Here is a 22,241-nt window from a genome sequence, read left to right as displayed (position 1 = left end):
GAGGTAACCTAAATATGGTCTGTTAGCAAGTTTGAAGGTGTAAATCCCCTGTGCAGCATTATCTCTGATGACTGTGTGTAACCATGGCAAAACACTCATGTCTTGATGTTTCCCTCTTCACAAGGACAAACCCAGAAATTTGCAGGTTTCTACCTTCCCTTGGATTAGAAACAGAAAATGCCTATCACTACATTCAAAGTTAAAAAGGAGTTAAATTTGTGTATAAAATTTGTGTATAGCATTCTATCATAATTTAAACATTAATCGCCATTACACCTTCCTTTATATCAACAATTAATTCTTTTTCCCCCCTGCACATATGTAGAAGTATTTTTAACTAGAGTAGAATCAGAATAAGCAATAACTAAGTTTATCTTTTTTCCAGCTTCATGCTCTGAACAGTATTATGCTACTTTTTTATGGCTCTGTTCTATCTGCATCTCTCTACTTACCAATAGAGCCACAGAAACATGCTATTACTTCAGAAATAAACTTCATTTCCTTCTCTGTTGCTATACAGTGAAATTAAACTGATTGGAGTCCTGGGTCTCTTTATGCAACTAGAGGAAGATGCCAGAGGTTTAGGCCACATAATACAATTTCCCTGCTCCTGAAAAGACAGGCACGCTTGAAATTCAACACATGCATGAAACTTAGCAGGACTGTGGTTCCTTTTATGTTTTTAAACTCTCTAAGTGGCTTTTTAAAAGCTATAGGAAGGTGTTTAACTTCAACAATGATGTATTATGAGCACTTTTCATAAATATATTTTCTAAAGAATATCAATTTAAAAAATAAACATTTTGTGGGTGAGAAGGGGCAGAGTTTCTTCATTGTCTCATGCTACTTATTTGATCTATTTCTTTAAGCTAACTTCCAGGCATGTAATGAATTTTTCCCTAATTTTTTTTTTCCCCCCGTCATTTTACTGGGGGACTTATATATTTTTTCTGTGTCGCTTCGCTCCCATTACGTTGATACAGAATTTGCCTTTTATTATTTCTTTCCCCACCTCCTGAACTACTCATGACTGTTCAAAATACAATAATAGGAGAATGCCTTAACATCTCCAGAGGCTGAATATCTCAAGACAGAATATTATGGTTACATTTTCCCAGAAGTCTTTACCTAGTTTTAGCAAGATATATTTTACAGCCTTATTACTTCCCATTTTGTTCTCTTAAATGACAAATAAAGCTCTCTAGGTTTTTTATTTCATTTTTTTTTCCCAGTCTGTATTGATTTTAGATTTTTCTAGAGTTTCAAAGTTCACGTAATAATTCACTTTATTTTCTCTTGTACTGTTTTCAGCATTTACCTTTGCTTTAAATGTCAGAGCCTTTCAGTTCTGTTACTTTGATTTCCTTGCTGCCTCTCTCTTCTCCACAAGCCCTAGCTGATAGTGTATTTTGGTGTGGTCTCCCAGTCTTTTTCCACTTCCAATACTATTTTTTAAACCTCATTGTATCTTTGAACAGTCGTGTTTGGTTATTTTTTGTATTTTCAAAAACCACACCAACCACTTCTTGTTTTTTGTAATCTTCTTTGACTTCAGGATTTAAAGACAAGCAACAAGCTGTTGTAACAGAAGATGAGTAAGAGAATGATGTTACAAAAAAGAGATGCCTGAAGATGATAAATGTGTTTTCAATACTTAGGAACGTGTCCGATACAAACGTAGAAAATGTAGACTTGCAAAATTCACAACGGAACTACATTTCTTGGAAAGTGAGGAATTCAAGGAGAGTTTCTGACCATCTTTCTTAATATTTTATTATGCTGCAGTGAAGTCCTTTAACAGATTCAACTAACTGGATGACTACGTCAGTTAATACCCACAGCTGAGACGACAACCAGCTTAGAACAGACAACATTTAACAAAACAACATTGTTCCACATGTTCAATGATTCTCCCTGGAAGTCAATAATAACATATATTTGAAGTTTCAAGCTTCCATTGAACATGCTATTACTACTTACACACAACTTTTTAAATGGGTAAATACATGTGCAGCAAGGCGCTTCCTCAGTATTTCATATCACAGGAGCTGTAACTGTTATTTTTAAAGCATGTAACTGAACTGGCAAAAGAAAACAGCTGACATTGAAAAATTCTTTGAAAACTCAGTGCACTGTTTCTGAAAAGTCCCACTTAAAATAACTGTAAATACATGAAGAATATGTTATTACTGCATGATAGACTTGCAAGTCATGGTTTCAGTTATAAAATCAAACCTATTCCTCACCTCCCAAAACAAGACCATTTTCGATTAGTTGCTCTCTTGTTATAGCTTCCTGCATCTTACATCAAGTTCCAGAATAAAAGTCAGTGTCAAGTCTTCCCTTTTGGGAAGATGGTTTTTGATCTTTGTGTAACTATATCTTAATGGCAGCAAAGTTGTTCTTTCCTCCTGAATCCCTATTCCCCTCCACACAAAATCAGTAACTGATGGTGAAAAGAGGACTGACTAACAGGAGGCAAAAGAAAGTGGTAGTAAGCCCGTAAGAACAAGAAAATAAAAAAAAGAGTAAGAAAGAAGCAGCAAAACCAATGACATCTTGTGCTCTTCCTTCTAGCTATTTATGATCGTAAGTCTCACTCAGCAGTATACTTCATACCATTACTCAAAGAGTTGGATCTCATAATTTCTTTTTCAGTGAAACTCCTTTTGTTTTCTTCAGAATCGTCAAATAAATTGAAGAAATGCAGAAAAAAATGGGTGATGTTTAAGCACATTTGTCTTTTGAGTTGCCTGCATTGTGCCGTTGTCTATGTTTTCATCATTGCTGATGAAGCAGCTTGAAAACAGGTCAGCTGCAAGTGCATGCTGCTTTTAAATTTGTTTAGTAACTCTTCCAGTAACCTGTAAAAGGAAAATAGTTACAACTTTGGCAGATTCTGAAAAGGGAACAATTACCAAAAGTCTTGGCTACTCTGTGACTTCAAGGACATTGCTTAAATAAAGGGCTTAAAATTGGATCTATTCCAATATCTAAATACTACAGATATTTAGAAATATACCAATGTGTCAGGATGATCTGTGGCCACAGGACAACTCAGCCACAGAGATTTTATAGGCCTTTATATGGTTTTCCTTTCAGATAAAGACCATCATCTTCAGAGAAAGACATTTGCTGAAAATAATAGCAAAGGACTGGCAAAGAGTGCCATGAGATACTTCTGTAAGGAAAATCCAGAAACTGCCAAACTATGTACCCTAAAACCAGTATCCCTGGTCAAGGCTGTGGCTTTTCATGTGCAGTTGAATTTCAGTTCTCAAACTTGTCTTTGGAAGGTAATTTGTTGATTTCCCTTAAATATCATGGCTGAAAGATCAGTAGTATGACTGCTCTAAGAGAAAGAATAATTCATTGGCAATCATGTGTTTTTGTCCTTCGCAGATAAACTATGAGCTCATTTTGGAGCATAGCAATGGTTCATTTACATCTACACAGCTGCCAAGAAGGTACTTGCTGCAGTGGATAATATTTATTAGAATCCACAAACTACAGGTGTAGGACCAAGGATGTTGATGGCTCTGTTGTACGAGACATTTATTGAAACAGTGGAGATGCATTACAAAGTTCTACAGTCTTGCCTGTGTATTACATTCTTCACCGTATTCTAGAGAACAACATGTTCTCTGAACTTTTTGCTCTATTTCAAAAACAAACTACATAGGGCAGACACGTATCACCTCAACTTTTTGGCAAGCTGTGACTATTGAATAGTCAGTAACAGAAGAAATTATACGGCATGTTAAAAAACCCAAACAAACCCACAAACAATAACTTGAACCACAAAATCAGCACCTGCTTCCCTCAGTAGGTCCTCTGGAAGATGACTATGGCCACTTTATAATGTATTATCATAGTGATGAGTGTGAATGAACAGAAATGAACAGCTCTAAATCAGTGCAAAACGTGTGTCATTTTACACAAATATGTGTAGATTACAAGGAGCTGCCTGGAACAATGACAATTACAGTGTAATGACCTGTGGAACAGAACAAGCTTTGCACTGTCCAGGGCTCACAACTCCAAGGCAGATGTAAAAGTGACGCAGTTCTTGACTCTCATCTGTCCCATGAAGCTCAAATGCTTCTGATGAAGTGGGGAAAAACAAAATTCTACGGGTGTTTCAGAAAGTCGGAGTTGAAAGAAATCTCCCTAATCAAAATTGATTCCTATCTTTAATAAAGCATAAGAGCTAAATAAACCAAGGAGGTATCTTGGGAGTTGTTGTGGCTTGCAAGGAGTAGTTTTGAATAAACAGACAGAGAACATCTGGATGAAGGTACAGTTGCAGACCATGGGCTGCACAGTCCTTTCACATATCTACAAAATGTTCTAAATTGACTGATAAGTGCAAACTGATTCGATGTAGTTCAGTGCCTGAAAGTACAATATCAATCTATCTCAAATTCAAAACATCTATACTTACAATAATATACTAATTTACAAATCCATCCTAGTTTTACCATACTACTTTTTATTAAGCTATGCTTAACAAACAGACTACCAAATGCTAGGTTGAACGCAGCACATCTTGGTTGTCAATGTTGCTACGGTGGGGAAAAAAATTCCTCCTCCTGATGTTAAGCAAGAAGCATAGACCCTTCTTCTTTGTTTTTAAAATGGAACAAGTCAGTTTTGAGAGTTTCCCATATATCACCTGGCAAAAGCTTGGACTTTGTTCCTTGGTCATTTTTTAATTGCTGCTAAATTTAGTAAGACAATGTACCCCACAGAAAATTTAAGATTAACAAGGAAGGCTAAAATAAATTACAAAATAAATACAGAGCTACACTGAACTGACAGTAGTAGGATGGGCAAGAGGGATAACCCACAAAGCCACTGGCTCTTCTGTGTAATTTAAGAGGCTGTGATGAACAAGCACTTAGCTTATTCTCAACTCTGTCCAAAGAGGCTTCAGCTCTGTAATTCAGAAGAGTCAAATACAGTGAACACTAACCCTGTTATAACAAAGTTCTGATAGAAGAGTAAAAAACAATGGCTCCAGAGACAAGAAAGGAGACAAGAAGGTGCATTATACTCACTTTTTGTCAGTTCCACTTGAGAGCTGAGGCAAGGCTTCCAAAGCCTGCTTAAAGCTTGAGCTGCAAGGGAAACAAAAATACTTATATTCCACTGGTACAAGTCTCAGCATTCACAGTTTCTCTCCATAAATTCCATGGAGATGTGCTATATTTTATCCATTCTTATTTCAATAAATTAACAGAATATTCACTTGACACCTGACATCCATGTGCAAATTGAACATAAGGTGGTCATGGGTTCAAGGAGGTCTCTTGACAATCCTAATGTGATGTATACCATACATCAATAGGAAATGTTAAATCACCAGCTGATTTAAGACTCTGCTGGACATCTGGGACTCTTCAAGAATTACAGATGGCTGCCAATCTGCCTTCTACCTCAACGTAAGTGACAATCAGTTTGAAGCACAGATAAAACATTCATTTTGGCTTTCTATGCTCAGTAGACAGGTCACTGCATTCTCCCCTACAGAAGGGGACTTACAGAGAGAACTAGAGTAAATTCACATTGAGGCAATGTAGATTCATAAAACAACTTAGGTTGGAAGGGACCTCTGGGGGTCTTCAGGTGCAACTCCCCCCTCCTCAAAGTAGGGCAAATGTTGAGGTTAGAGGAGGTATCTTGGGGAATTATCCAGTCAGCTTTGGAGTAATTCCAAAGATGAGGTTTCCACCCCTTTCTGGGCAAAGATGTGGAACTGAAGTGTGGGGAATGACACAAGACCTGTGCAGATAGGTACAATCTTGTCAGCAGAAGTTTAATATGGTGACTTCTGGCAACTATAGCTAGTGACATATCCAGGAATAAAAAGGCAGCTATGAAGCTCCAGCTTCCAGGGTTCATGGTGCTCTGCCCTTATGAGACAAGGTCACGTCCATTTTATCCAGTCTGAACCAGTGCCAAGTAGTTTTCATTTAGAGGTCTTCATCACTCTCAGACACTCAGGGTAGGGAAACAAGCCTTTTGAAATGGAATGCTGTGACACCACAGGACACTATCTGTGACAATATGAAGACACATTAGACCTTCAAACCCCCTAACCTCTCCTACAAAATGCTGATCAGGTAAGATGACCAAATTGCCAATTGTGGGAACATGTAATGTCAATCCTAAAAGAAGTGTAGATAACTAAAATAATGAACGAACCTGCCCATATCCAACCTCCAACATAATCACCTAGAAATTTCAGTCAATCAACTTCACTCAAAACTGCTGACAGCTATCATAGTTTGCTTTTACATGCTTGGCTACATCAACCACTGCTAATGCTTTTTCTCCTCCCTTTATATTAATGCGTGACCTGTTCTGCACTATTTATCTTCGGTCTTGCACCTCACTAATGATAGATTACTGAAAGCCTTTCGAAGGCTTTCATTCTAAGAGATGGTGTGAAGCTGAATTAACTTTCCTTGATAAAGTGTGTGGAAAAGGAGTACGGTATTGTACAAGCTTTTGCACAGCCCTAATTTTCCATATCCCTATCAGTGGATCCTGCCAGTGGCTGGTTCTGTAGCCACTCTGATGTGTCTGGCAAGTTCTTTGCTGTGTGCTTTAAGAGATTGCTGTGAAAAACCTGGATAAAACTCAGCGACATGTGCTTTTGTCTTGTTTTAGCATCATTTTCCTCAGCAGCTGAACTGCTGCTAAGAATTTTTTTTTGAGTGGCAAACACTAGTTTGTGTTTAAATAGTCAAGTAAAAAGCCAAACAAAAAAGTAGTTATTTTCTTTCAACTGATAAAACTTTGCTAGCAATATGTTTTTGTAGATTTACCTAGTATATCACATATTCTATTTAAAGCAAAATTTCTTAATCCTTAATTTACATTATACGCTTTTGCATGTTTACCGAGGATTCCGTTACATTGAAAAAACAGACATTACAGCACATCTTACTTGCTTTCAGGCGTTAGGTATATGGCCACGGTATCTCTCAATGCACAGATTTCAAGTCTTGCCTAAAGACAGAAATACAAATATTAAAAAAATGACACACTGTCTTTTCATCAAGTGAATACCAGTGTCCCACCAAAGCTTCATCTTTTTTTAGAGGCAATTATGATTGCCCGCTGCAGTTGTAAGCAGACTTGGCTTTTAACAGTTTGTTTCCTGTATTTCTTGTTGCCACGCCGCTATGGCAGGAGACAGCTAAAAGGAACAATTTTGCACTTGTGATTCAAGTCATACTGTTTGTACGGTCACCATGTAGCAGTCTAAAAACATTGGCTTGTCTCTCAGTAACAGTAATAAATCATCAGTTCTGTTTCATCTCTTCTGTACTGTGATAGAAAGAAAAAAGGACACAACCTTAATTTGTCTGTCTTTGTGTGGGCTTTTTTAAAATTTTTCTAATTAAATACAGTGAGCTTAACTTCTTACAGTACAGCTTGGCCACAGAGGAAGGAAACGCAAGAATACAAAAATCTGTCAATACGCATTTTATTCTTGGTTTTCCTGTTGAATTTATTTTTTTCCAACAGATGAGGAAGTAGAATGGTGGTGCTCTGCTTCTTGTCTGTCACCTGGTGGGCACACACAGGGTACTCTCGCACTGTACTGTGTGTCTAGGTATTGGTTTTCACCTAGGCAAACTACGGTGGAGAATGAACTCAAGGATTAAACAAATTTCACAGATTGCCCTTTAGTGTTTCAAAAGCAATCATTATCATTGCAGCTTTTCATTGAAATAGAAACATTCTGCGTGTGGTCAATACTTTAAGTAATTTAATTTAAAAACAGAAAGCGAATTTCATCCAAATTCATATTCTGTTCTTATTCAGCATAAAGATAAAATTGAATCCAGTTAGCCATTACAGAAACTGATCTACATTTAGACCCAACTAATATGACATTAATCTTCCCAAACAAAACTTTTTATAATGCAACACAGACATCTAATTCCAATTCCAATGAAAAGTTTTGGCTTTTAGGTCTTCCCCTCATCTGTTGCCTAGATAGGAAGCCAGCTGAGATGTATGCTTTTTTAGTGCCAGAACTTTCTGGCACAAAATACAAGACAGCCACCCACCAATTTTACACTTTTCTCACCACAGTGTTTCACCACTTTTTGTATGGTGCTCCAAGATGAACAGCCTTGGACTTTTGAAGTCCTACACATAAGATTCTGGAGTCTTTCCTGTATTTTAGGTCATACCACTACCATGGGTAAAAGTGTCACTTTCTCAGGTACCATAGTCTATTTAAACATGGTGGAATGGCAAACCCTACAAAGCTGCAGGTCATGGGATGTGGGAATACAGATTCAGGCTTCTCTTTAGGAATGGGAATTTTTTTATCAGTCTGACCACACTCAGATCACTCTCACACCGCTGCTGTCTGCCAGATAGGTTTTTCTGTGTTCAGAGGAACAGAAAAAGACCAGGAGTGACAAATTTACAGAAGAGAGAAAGTCCTTTCAATTATGGGTTTGGGCAGCAAGTCCATACAGTGAGCTACCTAGTCGAACAAAAATGATACATTGTTAGCTTTGTTGCTATTCATTGATTTGGTTTTAAATAGTCTGACGATTCTATTTGGCTGTGATCTTCCTACATTAATTCTCTTTCCAATGTAATTACTACCAGCAATTGGAAAACAAGGCTCAGAATTGGATAATTATTTTCCCATCATAATACAAGAATGCTGCCATGTACAGTGAAAATTAGGAGTTTGCTCTTCTTGCTTGTTACAGCCATAGCAATCATTTTAAAACTTACTCAATAGTAAGTACAATTAGAAAACCAGCCATAAATGAAATAGACAGTGTAAGAGTATCTGTTCTACCCATGCTACAACAATGTGCTAATGCAGAAACAGTATAACAGACAAGTCATTAGTTTTGCAAAGACTTGCAAGTCTCTACTGCATCACATTTTCAACATCTTAAAATCTCAAAATATCACAAATTTGTTTCGTATTTAGTATTTAGAAATGTCACTAAATACTGTCTAATAGATACCATTACGATGCTTTCTATCTCATAGGCTACAGCTAACTTTGTATGCACTCAGACACAAAGACAACACTAAAATAAATCAAACCCAACAACCAGTATCGCAAAAGGTATTAATCCATATATCTGAAATAGGTTGTATAGTAATCCTTTTTATTTCCTTGCTTTCACTGCTATAATAAATCCAACAAGTACATTGATTATACCTCTCTCTGTTCTTCCCAGTTCTCTAGATTCAGACGTTTGACAATACAAAGTATTTGGGTACCTGCAAAGCTCCATTTTTGCTGAAGGATGAAACACACTGCATCAGTCGACTCAGTTCTTCAGAGACTGCTTCTACAACCCTTGACATTACTCGAGGAACTAAGTCTTTGGAAATGGTAAACACCTGATTTTTATGAAAGAAGAATCCTGAGTACAATATCTATATAAACAGAACGATTTTATACAGCAACATTTCAGGAAAAAACATTAAACACTGATTGAAAAGATCATTTTATTTTTATCAATGGACCAAAAAAAAAAAAAAAATCAAAGCAACTGGATTATGAAGCATTTCTTTCGGTGCTTGCCCTGTGCTTTGATAAATTATGTCTGTTAATAGCAATGTTATGTGATAAAGACAACTTTCTTGCAATGCCCAAAAAAATCTGAAATATCAAAATATGTGCTCTTAGCTGATGGATGCACGTGGTCTAGTGGTTGTACACAGAGTGCTATTTGGTAGACTACACCTTTAATTCAGGTTGTGTGACTGACCAATGACACATTCAGCCACTTTTTACTCACGTATTTTGCTATTTTTTATAGAATCCTTTATATCTGACCACTGCCAGATGGCTGGTGCCTTTATGCTCTGTGGCAGAGATAAGCCTTTGAAAGGATTTGAGAGCATGGCGGCATCACGGATTTCCATTTACGTTTTTCCACCACTGCCATTTATTAGTTCCCTGGCAAAAACATTACACCTTACTGTGTTTTCTTTTTTTTTTTTTTTTACATGCATCAAGACAAACATTTTAAACTGCTTATTTGTACAACTTTTTAAAGTTGTACTTGAATCCTCCACTTGAGGTTCAAAATAGCAACTGCAACACAACAGCAACACAAAATTAAACACTAGATCTATGCCTGAAGGAAAGCACGAAGAAACCAATCTTCCTTAAAGGGAGCTTTAAGGAAGCAAGAAATTGTTGGTGAATTTTTTTTTTTTAAAAAGCATGATGTTTCTACATAGAATTGGAGAATATGCAGGCCAAGAGGTTGGAATATAGGAGGAAGTGAGATTATAGGTTAGACAGACCAAACTTGTCTCAAGACTTCAAGGTGATGATAAAGCTGCACTAAAACTACACAGGCCTGGGGGAGAAGGTGACACAAGGAACTGAAGATGATGTGACCAGAGCGGTGCAAAGCAAATGCACAGTTTAGAGTTTTTAAACACTTGGCGCTCCTCCCACCCTCAATTTCTGCTTTAAAATTATCTAAAATATTAAGTAGCTGAATGACTTTTTACTAGAATGCCCTTGCTTTACGTGAAGTTTAGCTCTCATGTCTGACAAGGAATTGTTGTAATTGACAGAAGATAGTCAGACATGTGAAAGTAAATTAAGTTGGTTTAAAAAAAAAGAAAAAAGAATGCAAGGTTCCTACAGAGTTTTCAGTGACTTATATAATGCATTACAGATCAGGGATCCCATAAAGCTGATTGTTCCGAAAGGCAGGTCTGCACCAGAGGCTAAATACATCAACCACATATATGTCAGCTTTCTCAACTGTTGTTATTGCTAATTCAAACATGCAGTCTGTTTTAACTCTTTTGACCCACAAAAGCTAAGTAAGTGACATACTTAGCTACACAGTAAGAAAAAAAAATGCAAAACAACAAAAAAACCCAGTAACGATTTGGGAATGGGTCATCTTACTCAGCAGCAAATATTGCCGAGCAATTCAACACAAACATACCAGGAACGCACCCAAAAATCCTCTACTGAGAAGAGAATATTTGTGCCCACAACGAGCACTCTTGAAGTTACTATACAGAATCCAGGAAAAAAAAATTCTCAGCAACAGTGAATCATCAGAAATTTGCAATAAGAAGCCCTTATTTTTATTTCAGTTAAATTTGAATTCAAAGGCAGAGAAACAACTTTCTTTCCACTTCAGTCCATGCTTGCTGTTCAGCTGATGGTTAATTTTGCTGTTTCAAACTACAGAAATTTGCAGCCTTGCTAACTGAACTTAAATCTGACCCAGCTTACAGAATTTCACCAGAAAACAGTGGAAATGGGAGTTTCATCTTGACACACGTTTTCATATTTCTGTAATATTTCACATCTAGAAATTTATGAGGCAACAATATTTGGGCCAAAATCAGTATCGGTCTCAAAGAAGTCAGCACGGCAGTGCAGTGCACCTTTCTGCTGCAGCATTTTAACAAACATGCATGTTTACAGAAGAAGCTCAATAAGTCACAAATGCCTTTGAATTTTTTAAAGCAAAACCTCTCATTTTCATTTTTATTAATTTCTACTAAACTGAAAAACAACATGAAAAATGAATGCCACGTTGCTATATATGCTTGGTGCTGCATATTGAAAGCATCTGGTAAGAATCAGCAATGCTTCTGTGAAAACTGCTGTAAGTAAATAATGGAATTGAATAAAAAAATATTGCAAGTAATATTTAAAGATTCTGAAAATACAGGGCATTTCAAAAAGATGGACCCAATTGGAAATAATTTTGCTTTGAAATTGCGTCTGGTTTTGAAACAACCTGTGCTTTAATTTATATGAATGCCTGTAATTTAATGAGGAATAAAATAAACAAAAACCTCAAGTGAATCTCATTATATTTTAAGTAGATGGAAAAGGTAGAGCAGCTATACTTGTGCTATTTTGAAAGTTAAAAGTGATATTACTACCAATGCTTGTATCAAGACCACAAGTAATCTGGTAACACTCTCGATGATTAGAAGGAAGGAGTATGTGTAACAGAAGCTGTAATTTAAAGGACTACAAAAACCTCCTGCATATTATCACAAAAGGCCAAATAACTGCAGCTCTGTAAGAATATTATTTTAATAACAGTATTTTAATATTCACTCCCTATTATAAGCCATTACCTACCTAAGTATTCAAAACACTATTTGTGCTACATAGAAACTACAACTTTCTGGTTTTAGGCTTCCACTTTTTATCATATGTACAAGAATGACATACAGTACTCTGAGTGGCGTTTGTTAAACACTTATTCCAAAGCAAAGCACAAACTCATTTTCATATGTTGTGGAGAATAAAGTTCATCAGAGAAAGTGAGCATCATATCTATCTATCTGTACATCTCTGTCTATATATATTTAATCTGCATGAAAAGGGAAGAATTGAGCTTTAGACTTGGGCTTTCCTCTTCATCAGATAGCGGAAACAAAAAGGTGTAATGGGGTGTTACTGAGGATAAACAGGAACTGTTGATCTCCTTCTGCCCATAAAAAAGTTTGCAGTTGCACACTTGGTTGGCTAAACCTAACCCAAAACACATCTATAATGGAGACACTTCAACAGAGGTACAGTTTTCAGAGGTGATGAAAGCCAGGATTCGCCATGCAAAGTATACTGAAATTATTCATATGAATGAAAGCATGAAACAATCTGAAGTTTTTCTCACCTCTGCATGTACAGCAATGATATTCACTAATGCTTCTTTCAAATAGTTTCTGACACCTGAAACAAAACAAACAGGATAATTAAAAACTTTCATTCTGTTGTCTCAACAAAGCCATAATATTCTAGTGTTCAATACTGTACTTTTTCTTTTCATTCTTTCACTAGTACTTTTGCAATCAGAGGCAGAAAGAGAAAGTTCCACAGCCACACCACCAGTCTATTTCCTTTTTCAAATCAAATGGAGAAAGACACGTTTCCTTACAGCAAAAGGTTAAAAAAGCCAGCAGGTTCCTGTTTCAGTAGTCTTCTTCTTTCACCAACTTTGCAATTTAATAAAAACCTAGCATTATTAAAAAATAAATTATGGATGTCTTGGTAGAATACACATATTATGGCACAGAACATGCACCACTGCTTGGTAAGTTCTAAAGAAGCAGAGAAGTCAAGGGTTTTTGTTCGTACAACTGTCTTCAAGATCTTGCTAGTTTATTATCATCTTCTCTGACTGCAAATTACTGTAGATAGAAATAGCAAGTACTCTTGTTTCTCTGAGAGAGGTTCAGAAGATATTACTCACAGCAATTTATAGATGTCATGCCTCAGTAGAAATTTCCTCTTGTGGAGGATGGAGAAGTCAAATAAGCATTTTATTTACCAAGCATATGAAATGTTTGTCAATGTATACTACAAAGGAAATTCTAAACAGGACATTCAACAGAGTATGCTTTAGTCAGGACAGGCTCTTAGTCCCCTGTGCTGCTGTAACTCTAGAGTAACTTCCCAGATCTGGACTTCAGTTGTGTGAGATCTAAAACAGGCAAAAAAAAATCTAAAATTGCCCCATTTACTTTTCTGGGCACTTCACTTTGTAGGCAAAGGCAAATTAGAAAGCATTTAATTCATTAAAAGTATGCATAGATGTTGGAAGTGTAACACAAAGTAATGAGAGGGTTACTTGATTGACATGACCTCAACTTCTAATTTCAATTACTCTAGCATGAATCAGAGAAAGTGCAATGAACCCATCACTCCCTTTGGTATATTCAATCGACAGAAAACGATGGGAATCGTGGACAAGGACTGGTGAGACCGCACAGCTCAGAGATCACGGTGTGATTAAGGTTTCTGTTATAAAAATTACAAAGTGAATCTTTAATCAGTTCATCTCACTTGCTCCACCTTTCCTCAGAAAACACTGATGCAGCAGCTTAATCCTGCTATGAAAAATAGCTTTAAAAGGAGTTACCTGAGATCACAGAAATGAGTTATTCTATGGGAGAATAGTGTCTCAAAACTGCCATCTCAGTTGTACTCATTTTTTTTTTTTAACCACTGGTCCCACAGCTCGCCTCAAGATCTAAAAAGCAGACACTTGCTATTTCTTACTTACAAAATTTTCATTCATAATTGTCTAAGCGTAAGGTGAAAGGACAACAGGACCCCCTTGCATGAGTTACTGACACTTCCATCACCTGTGTCTGCACTGTGACACAGCCTGGAGATCAGATTGGAGGGAGCTTCCCAGAGGGCATCAGGGGTCTCCTGTGGGAAGCTTGGTGTGCTTGGGGGAAGGTGGAGGGAGTGAAGCTGAACAGTGAGTCCTGTTCCAATCTGTAATCAGGATGTAACTGAGCTCTGCACCCAGGCCTGTGTATTGAGAGAGTCTCTGTTTAAACAGTTCATAGCAAAGAAGCACATGTCAGATTTTACTGCTCTCACTAAAAGCAGTTTGGTTTCTGAACATATAATACAAAATCATCAAGACCTTTACAGACGGAATGTTCTATTCTCACTCTGGAAGAGATGTGAATAACTGAAAAACGTAAAGAAAAATACAAGGCTTTCCCCACACATTCCAAAACATCTCTAATGCCTTTTCTTGCTGTCTTTATTCTTTTGCTTGAAAAATCTCCGTCACTCTTTCCATTTAAACTAAGCCAACAACAAGTCAAACAGCACAGTTTACTAGGTTGCAAGCTTATAATTTATTGTTATCTGAGTGATTTTTTGCAACAAGGAAGGAAGAGAGGGAGGAAAAGAGCAGTACCAGAAATTTTATGAAACTGTCATTTTTTTCTCCTCCTCTGTAACCTGCAAAACAAAGTAAGAATGCTACACACCAGTACTTGAACCACACCAAAAGATATGTGGAAATGTAACACCCCCTTCCTTTTTCCTCTTCTACTGTTTTCCTTCTTCTACTTCACTCTACCCCAGTTTAAACCCTCTGCTAGCTTCACATAACAGAGGACAAAATTTGTATCATGTCCCACAAGCAAATACGACTTGACTAGGCACCAAATGGTTGCATGCAAATCACATCAAGAGGTACAGGGCAAATTTGGGAGCTGGTTTGCAGTTAACCTCTGGGTGCAAAGTGTTGACTTTGGTCTGCAGACCTATGTGGTATTCAGCTTTTGGCTACCTACCAGCCTCATCTCGTGACAGTAGCATCTTTCATGTGGAAACTATGTGCTTTTACTTTTGCACAAAGGCCACGCAAGATTAAGAAGTGTTATCGAGGAGGCAAGTGAAAAGTTGGAATGTATAGAGACCAAAGCAGGTGAGTTGTGCAAGAGGCTGATGTGGTTCTAATGAAGAATTCTCGTTTCCCACTCATCCCACCCAAGCTCCTGAGAGCACCCAAATTAAACAACTTTTGACTGTGCTAGTAAAAGTTGCCTATCAAATGTGTCTGTGGAAACCTTCCATAAAGCATTTCTTAAAGAGACAGTCACTGCTACACCATAATCAGGTACTGTTATTTTCTACAAAGTGTGAAAGACTAATGCCAGCGACATTAGCACCAGGTGTTAAATACCATTGTCTGGCGGTGCACAGCTAAGATTCAGATATAAATTATGATTTTATAACTGAAGACTTCAAAATGAACTGACTATATGGAATTGAGATGGAACCTATAGAAAAAATGAAGCGACAGTAGATTAGTATTGTACATTGCTAGCCCATCCCAGCTGTAAGACAACATTGCTAACTTAAACTTCAGCGAAAGCAGAGATATTTTACGTTGCATTTTTGTTCCACATACAAGGACAAACGGGTAAAATGAGACCTTAAGGGAGATAATTTCTTGCCATTCCGGTTGCACTAATTAGGTGTTCCTGACCTTTCACAGCAGGTCCAGTCCTGCTATGATCAGGGGACTCAGCACAAGATCAAGTATTTCCTCAGTTTCTTACACAGGTTTTGCAGCTTAAGAGCAAATAATTCAGCACAAACTGTGTAAAGTTAAGCAGTGTAGAGGCAGTCCAAGTATATGAAACTGTAGTTTCCTTAACTGCAGCATCTGTCTAAAAGACCTTGTCTTGGAAAGCTAAACAAAGTAAAGATGGAAAGAAGATAGAATTGCAGTCCAAACATGCAAGTAAGGGGAACCAGACAGGGAGAGAAGGGAGAACTAGCTAAGCTGAAAAACAATGCTGGCACAAGAAAGCAAGGTATAAATGAATCCACCATCTGTAAACTTAGGCTGGAAATTAAAAGTAACTGTGTAACAGGTTTTCCCTCACTATGCTATTAAATATGAGGTGTTGTGACAACCACTGCTGCACGGAGCCAGCTTCCTATCATGAATAGAGCATAAGTAAAAACTGTATTTCCCTCCAGCCCTTCTTTTTTTTCTTTTTTGTGGAGGATTTTCATTGTTGTGTGTGGAGACAAAGCCAAACATATCTGAATGTCAGGACCTGCAGGCATAGTTAATAACTATACTACATTTTGAAAAATTACAATTAAAAAATATCCAATTTCTGATTTATATCACTGCACTGTTTGTGGTAGGCTTTGTTGAAGTAAAGTATTACTCTTCTGGAGTATGACTCACTGGAAATACAAGCAGTGGCATCCAGCTGTGAATTTGTTGTGAAATTCATTTCAAAATGAAAAAATTCTATCTAGAATAGAATTTTTGTGCAGCTTTCTCTGCGGCTGCTCAGCAGCCCACACAATTACAGTTTTTGGGACACCATGCTGCCAGTCCTTTTATCCAGCACTGAATGCTAATGCACCATATAACTGTAGGTTGCAACTATTAGGCTAATCAAGTGAAACATAACATCCGTAAGTCTAAAATAGCTCTTATTTAGCATATTGAAGCACAAATACAATGCCTTTCCATAGCTTCTGACAGAAATGTGTTAAAGAAAGTCTCAACAAGCCCTTGCAATTTCTATGAGGAAAACATCATTATTCTGTTACAGCATAAATGCATTCCACTCCCACTCTCTTCTTAATACTGAAAAGCCTGACTTGCTGGAATTCTAGCTGCCACTAACAAAGCCCTGATACTGCTCTAAAGAAAAATGGATGGGAAGACTGAAGATGCAAAAATGAAGGACAGTTTCAGCCATCAACTATCACAATGGCTGACAGGAACTTTAAAACAGTACTTTCCAGTTTTGGGGCCTTCACTGTACTTCTTACTGGTGAAACACCTAGCAAGATTATCCATTAAATTTAATCTCCAGTTTACATCACCTATTAATTTTTTTTTTTTTTTTTTTTTAGCAAATTAAATCCATCAGAAAATCTACATTTACAAGCAATTTTAACAATACAGTCAAGCTGTAGTAAGGATGACTGTGTAAACCATGGGAAAAGCAGAAGGGAAAAAGATTCGTGGTTCTGAGGAGTAACAGAAACTAAACTTCTAGCTTGCCAATGCAAGACTCATTCAGGAGATCTTCAGATGGCGTAGTGCTATCAGTTGTCCCACATGTAGTTCTCAGAGCTATGTTTCCCCCAAGTACTTAAATGACAGCATTCTACTATGAAACTCCAAAGTGACTGAATAAGCATGCAAGAGCTGGAACTGCAATACCATACGTGTAATTTTAAGATGCAAAGAAGCTACAAAAACTTGCACGCACAAACAGAGCAAAAGCTGCACGCACAGTAAAACTCAACTCATCAGGATGCTGCTTCTCTGACAGAAGTCAACATGGGTCTTCAAATGTCCCAGTCCTTCTAGTGTGACTTGACAGAGAGAGAGGATATGAGTGACAAACATTTTTGCCTTCTGTAGACTCAAGTTCAAAGAATGAAGTTCAGCTAGGACAACAGAACTACACCAAAAAATTTAACCCAGGCACCTTGGGTTCGACATTAGCTCTTGTGAGATTGAACCTCATTTGAGGTGGACAACTGGGGAGCCAACCTTGCTGCTGCCTCTCACTTAACAAGCCTTTCAGCTTGGTTGTTGTATAAAGAGGAGGATAAAAGCACATAACCAGGTGGTGTCAGCATGCATCTCTGCCCATGGGCAATAAACCACATCAGACATGAGGATGAGGGGCTATGATGGGTCAAAAGAAAAAAGTTCTGAGGCAAATTCACAGTCAAATGAAAATCAGGCAGGAATATTAAAAGCTGCTGCTCTTCTGCAGAGGAGTTACAAAAGCCATGCGAGATGCAGGAAGTTCTACAGTTTGACAGCTGTCACTCAATTCTGGTTTGGTCTTTTATTTTTTTTGTGTGGTTATTTATTTATTTATTCATTTATTTAAAAAAAAAAAAAAAAAAAGGAGCAAAGAAAGAGAAGGATTCACCATAAAGGAAAGAATGGTTCTTTGTACATTGACCAAGCTACCAGACCTGTTTCAAGACTGAGTTAACTCACATTAGAAACCTAAGCTCTGATGGACTGAAACAGAAATGAGACTTGGGTAGGCACAGAGCCACCAATTTAGGAAACAACAGAGAGCATTCTGGCCTCTGCAGGAGGCCAGTGCTTGCATGGGCAAGCAACTGCTGCTGGTGGTAGCAATGTTTCTTAGTGTCTCTGAAAAGAGAGCACTAAATGTGTTGGCCTTGAGGCTTGAACATGACTTGGTAGAGCCAGGAAAACTGATGCCCAGGAGTCTGAAATTTCAAATTTTAAACCCGTCTAACTGTATGCAGTATTTTTACAATTTATTGTTCTGTTTGGTGAGTCATGCCAGTAACAGTCAATCAGTCTGAAAACATTTTTGCCTGATTACTTTTTAATAAAAACTTTCCTCAAAAATTACAAACAAACAGAATTTGGTGATCCAAAGAGATTAATATTTTATTATAGTATATTATTTATTATATATTATATTAATATTAATACTTGATCATTCCTGGATGTTTTACTTGCTTATGCTGATAGAAAGTTTAGGAATAGTAACCCACAAAGGCGGATAAATGGAAAAAAATACTAATTCGTCTCCTCTGTTCTAAGGAAGGCACCTGCTTTTTAAATTATTTGATATATACTCTTTACAATTACATTACACCCTACAGCCATATTTAACTGAATTGATATTGGCAATGTTAATCTCCAAGTTTCAGACACATAGTACCAAACTTTACAGCAAGTCACACTCAAAGCGTTCTAAACTGTATGTCAGTTAAGCTCCTGCAGCTCTTCTAAGTTTTTAATCTGCTATACCACTGGAAAAAAACCAAACAAACCACACACATCTACTGCAAGTTGTTAATCAGCACTGTGTAGTGCACATTAAAAAAGAAACTAATGAATGGTGTCCACAAAGCCCTGTAACTTCTTTAAACAGTTTGATTTTAACTGTTGAATTTCCTCTAGGTTCTGACTGCATTGCAGCTGAAGCAATAGCAATATTAACAACTGCTTTAACTACAATTATTCCAGCATGATTTCCAGTGTGGTCCAGACATTTTTCCCCCATGAGACTCATGCTACAGAATCTGAAGTATGAGCTAGCAGGATGCCCTGTGGGATGGTAGCCTGTTATCTGTATTTCTGCAGCTCTCCAAAAGGCAGAGTGCTCTGGAGTACCCCAAGTGAGCAACCTCCTGCCCTGTGCCACTGCTTGGGGATTTCAAGATCAGATGGATGTCTCCTGACAAGCTGAGCTGCCCGACACATACCACAGAATTTCACTTTTCTATCTAACCTAACCCATAACTTCCGACTAAAATCAAGTAATCTGCTTTTGAAAACTAAAAATACAAACAGGTAAGACTGAATGGGTGGGAGGGAGAAGAGGCACTAAAAAGCAAAACATTGTCTGAGGTCACAGCAGGTCAGCAGAGTAGTCAGCACTGTCTGCATGCAGAAGTAGCTAGAATAATTAAAAAAACCCATGCAGACATACCTTCATACACAAATTTTAAGAGTTCTGCAGAATAGCTCTAGGCTTCTCATACTTACAGATGACTGCCTGACACCTCCCAGAGTGTGACAAAGCTCTATCTGTCAACTACCTTATCCCAAGAAATGAGCAAGAGGCAGCACAGACTAAAAGTGAAAATTAAAATGAATACAAAAATATTTTTACTTTTAGTATGCAGCATTCCAAATAAACATGACATACCTTACACATAAAATACTTCAGACTCAGGCTACAGGATTATAAAGTATGCATAGCAAAAAATATTTTACATTATTTTGGTATTGTGAAGCTCTGTGAAATACATCACTGACTTTTTCAGAGCACTCAATTTGGATTTGAAAAGAATATACGAGCAATGCGGATTTAGAATGAAGTGCCCAGGATGACATGAAAAATAGGGTGGCATCTACTACCCATGAGGACCAAGAGCATGCCCGAGGCTACATGAAATGCATTTAAAAATCAAGCTGGTGTGTCTCAAAACTATCTAAAAATCTAACATTTATTATCAGGGGAAATTTATTGTGACTGACAGTCTGTTTAATTCAAATGTAGGACTTAAACGAAATAATTAAAATTTCATTATGAATGAAAAGTTCCTATGTTTCTAGAACAACAAACCATATTTGCCTTATTAGAAAATGCCCTAAATTATTTAATGTTTCTGGAAAATATTTTTAAAACCTAGTTACTATTTGCAATTTTTATACTGAACGCAATACCTCATTTAGAAAAGTAGTGTTTTAATTTCCAAGAAGCCTATACCCTTCAAGACAGTCTTCTAACCGTGGAATAGACAGAAACCTGACTTGTTTGCAGACACGAGCCTTTCATGACCTGCAGCACTGGTACATGAGTATGTCATGCTATTTTACTGAAGCGCCCCCACCCACACAGTGATATCATCTAACCTGACACCCGGCAGATGTTTTTTCTAAAAAAAGGTAAAAAAAGAAATAGAAGAGATGTGACTTGGAATTTCCCCATGGACATAACAAAGCAGCTCACCTCTACTCTTTACAACAGCACACAGGTTTCTCCTTTCAAAGACTGTTGAGAGGAAATCAGCTTCAAATACCGGTACTACCAGTGGCCTGTTTTCTAAGTTAAGGTAGCTAGGCAAGCCTGTTTGCTTCTGATTACTAAAAAAGTATTCACTATCACACTTTCTTGTTTGCTCTGGATAAAAACATTTTCAGAAAACTGTCTGTAGTACGCTAAGAGCTGAACACTTATATTGGGTGGTAGCTCTAAAAATGGAACAACTCCACCAGTTCATAACATTTACTACCACTTAATCTGCTTTATTTATAACGTTCCCTCCCCATTTTGACTCACAAGTAATTTCCAAGTTGATTTTTAAAAAGCTAATAATTAGTAGCTGTCAGAAAAACAAATCACGAGCAGTGTAAGAATGGCTTTCATTTAGTTATTGCTGCTGCTTTGCCCAAAGAAAGAAATATGGACATCATCATGTTCAGTAAATTCCTTACTTTTCAGCAAGATTTATGCAGTCTGATTAATAACACTACTTTTACTACCTCCAAACATGATTATATACATTTAAAAAAATATGTGCATAGTATATTAAGAAATAAACACAGCCCCACATAAAAGAAAGGATAAAGTTGGATTAAAGTAATTATTTAAAACCAGTCTAGAACTGAAGATACCATTACAGTGTTCACACACTCTTATGGATTCAGAACCAACCGAAATGTCACACAACTCCTCCAATGTTATTAAAGCAGAAAATACCACAGCCTGACTCCATAACCTCATTTGAATTTAACCAAGAATGTAAAATCTTTCACTAGGCCACTTCCTGCTATTGCTAGAAATATTCCCTTCTTTAAGCGGAGATGGATTTCAAGGTACTGTACTAAGTGTTGTTTTGAGAGTACATTCAGAAGAAAATGTGAACGTGTAGGCAAACTGGAAACTCTCTGGAGAGATTACCCACTTATTTAACCACATTTCCTGTTTTTTAACCCGTTTGTCCTAAGTCAGTCCTTAGACTACTGACAAAAATAGATACAAGTGTGCTATAAATAGTCCATTAGCAGGTCTTTCTTGGTAAAACTGAAAATGTTTTGATAAATCTATTGTTCTTACTACGTCCATACTAATTGAATTGTGAATCAGATTAGTGTTTCCTTGAAATTCTTCTCTGCATATCTCATGGCAATTATAAATATACAGTGCCTTAGGAATCAGAGAAAAAGTCATCAGAACTGATAATGACCTAAAAAAATAGCTATCAGTAATTGAAATTTAATGGTAATCTATGTAGGAAAGTGCTTTGACAAAGCACAGTTCTGAAGCAAGGGAGGACAGAGCCTGATCGCTGAGAGTCAGAACCTAGCTAAATATTTTGAGGTCTGAAGGCCAAAGTGCTACATTTTTGAATTAGTTGCCTTGATCCT

At 37.2% G+C, this 22,241-nt stretch overlaps 1 protein-coding gene across 2 annotated transcripts in view; it reads right to left on the bottom strand.

Moving 5' to 3' along the window:
• Positions 1 to 1,747: 1,747 nt before the first annotated feature.
• EXOC2 (exocyst complex component 2) overlaps positions 1,748 to 22,241 on the bottom strand; it is a 130,545-nt gene continuing 110,051 nt past the window's right edge. For both annotated transcript variants that reach the window (XM_071804532.1, XM_065832003.2), the window contains 5 exons: positions 12,681 to 12,736; positions 9,280 to 9,402; positions 6,956 to 7,017; positions 5,061 to 5,120; positions 1,748 to 2,864 (listed from right to left, as the gene is read on the bottom strand). In XM_071804532.1, the coding sequence (XP_071660633.1) occupies positions 2,771 to 2,864; positions 5,061 to 5,120; positions 6,956 to 7,017; positions 9,280 to 9,402; positions 12,681 to 12,736 (395 nt within the window). In that variant the 3' untranslated portion in view covers positions 1,748 to 2,770. The remainder of the gene's footprint in view (positions 2,865 to 5,060; positions 5,121 to 6,955; positions 7,018 to 9,279; positions 9,403 to 12,680; positions 12,737 to 22,241) is intronic.

Source organism: Patagioenas fasciata, chromosome 2 (genome assembly GCF_037038585.1).
Source record: "Patagioenas fasciata isolate bPatFas1 chromosome 2, bPatFas1.hap1, whole genome shotgun sequence".
Classification (NCBI taxonomy): domain Eukaryota; kingdom Metazoa; phylum Chordata; class Aves; order Columbiformes; family Columbidae; genus Patagioenas; species Patagioenas fasciata.
This window is presented reverse-complemented; position numbering and strand designations above follow the sequence as displayed.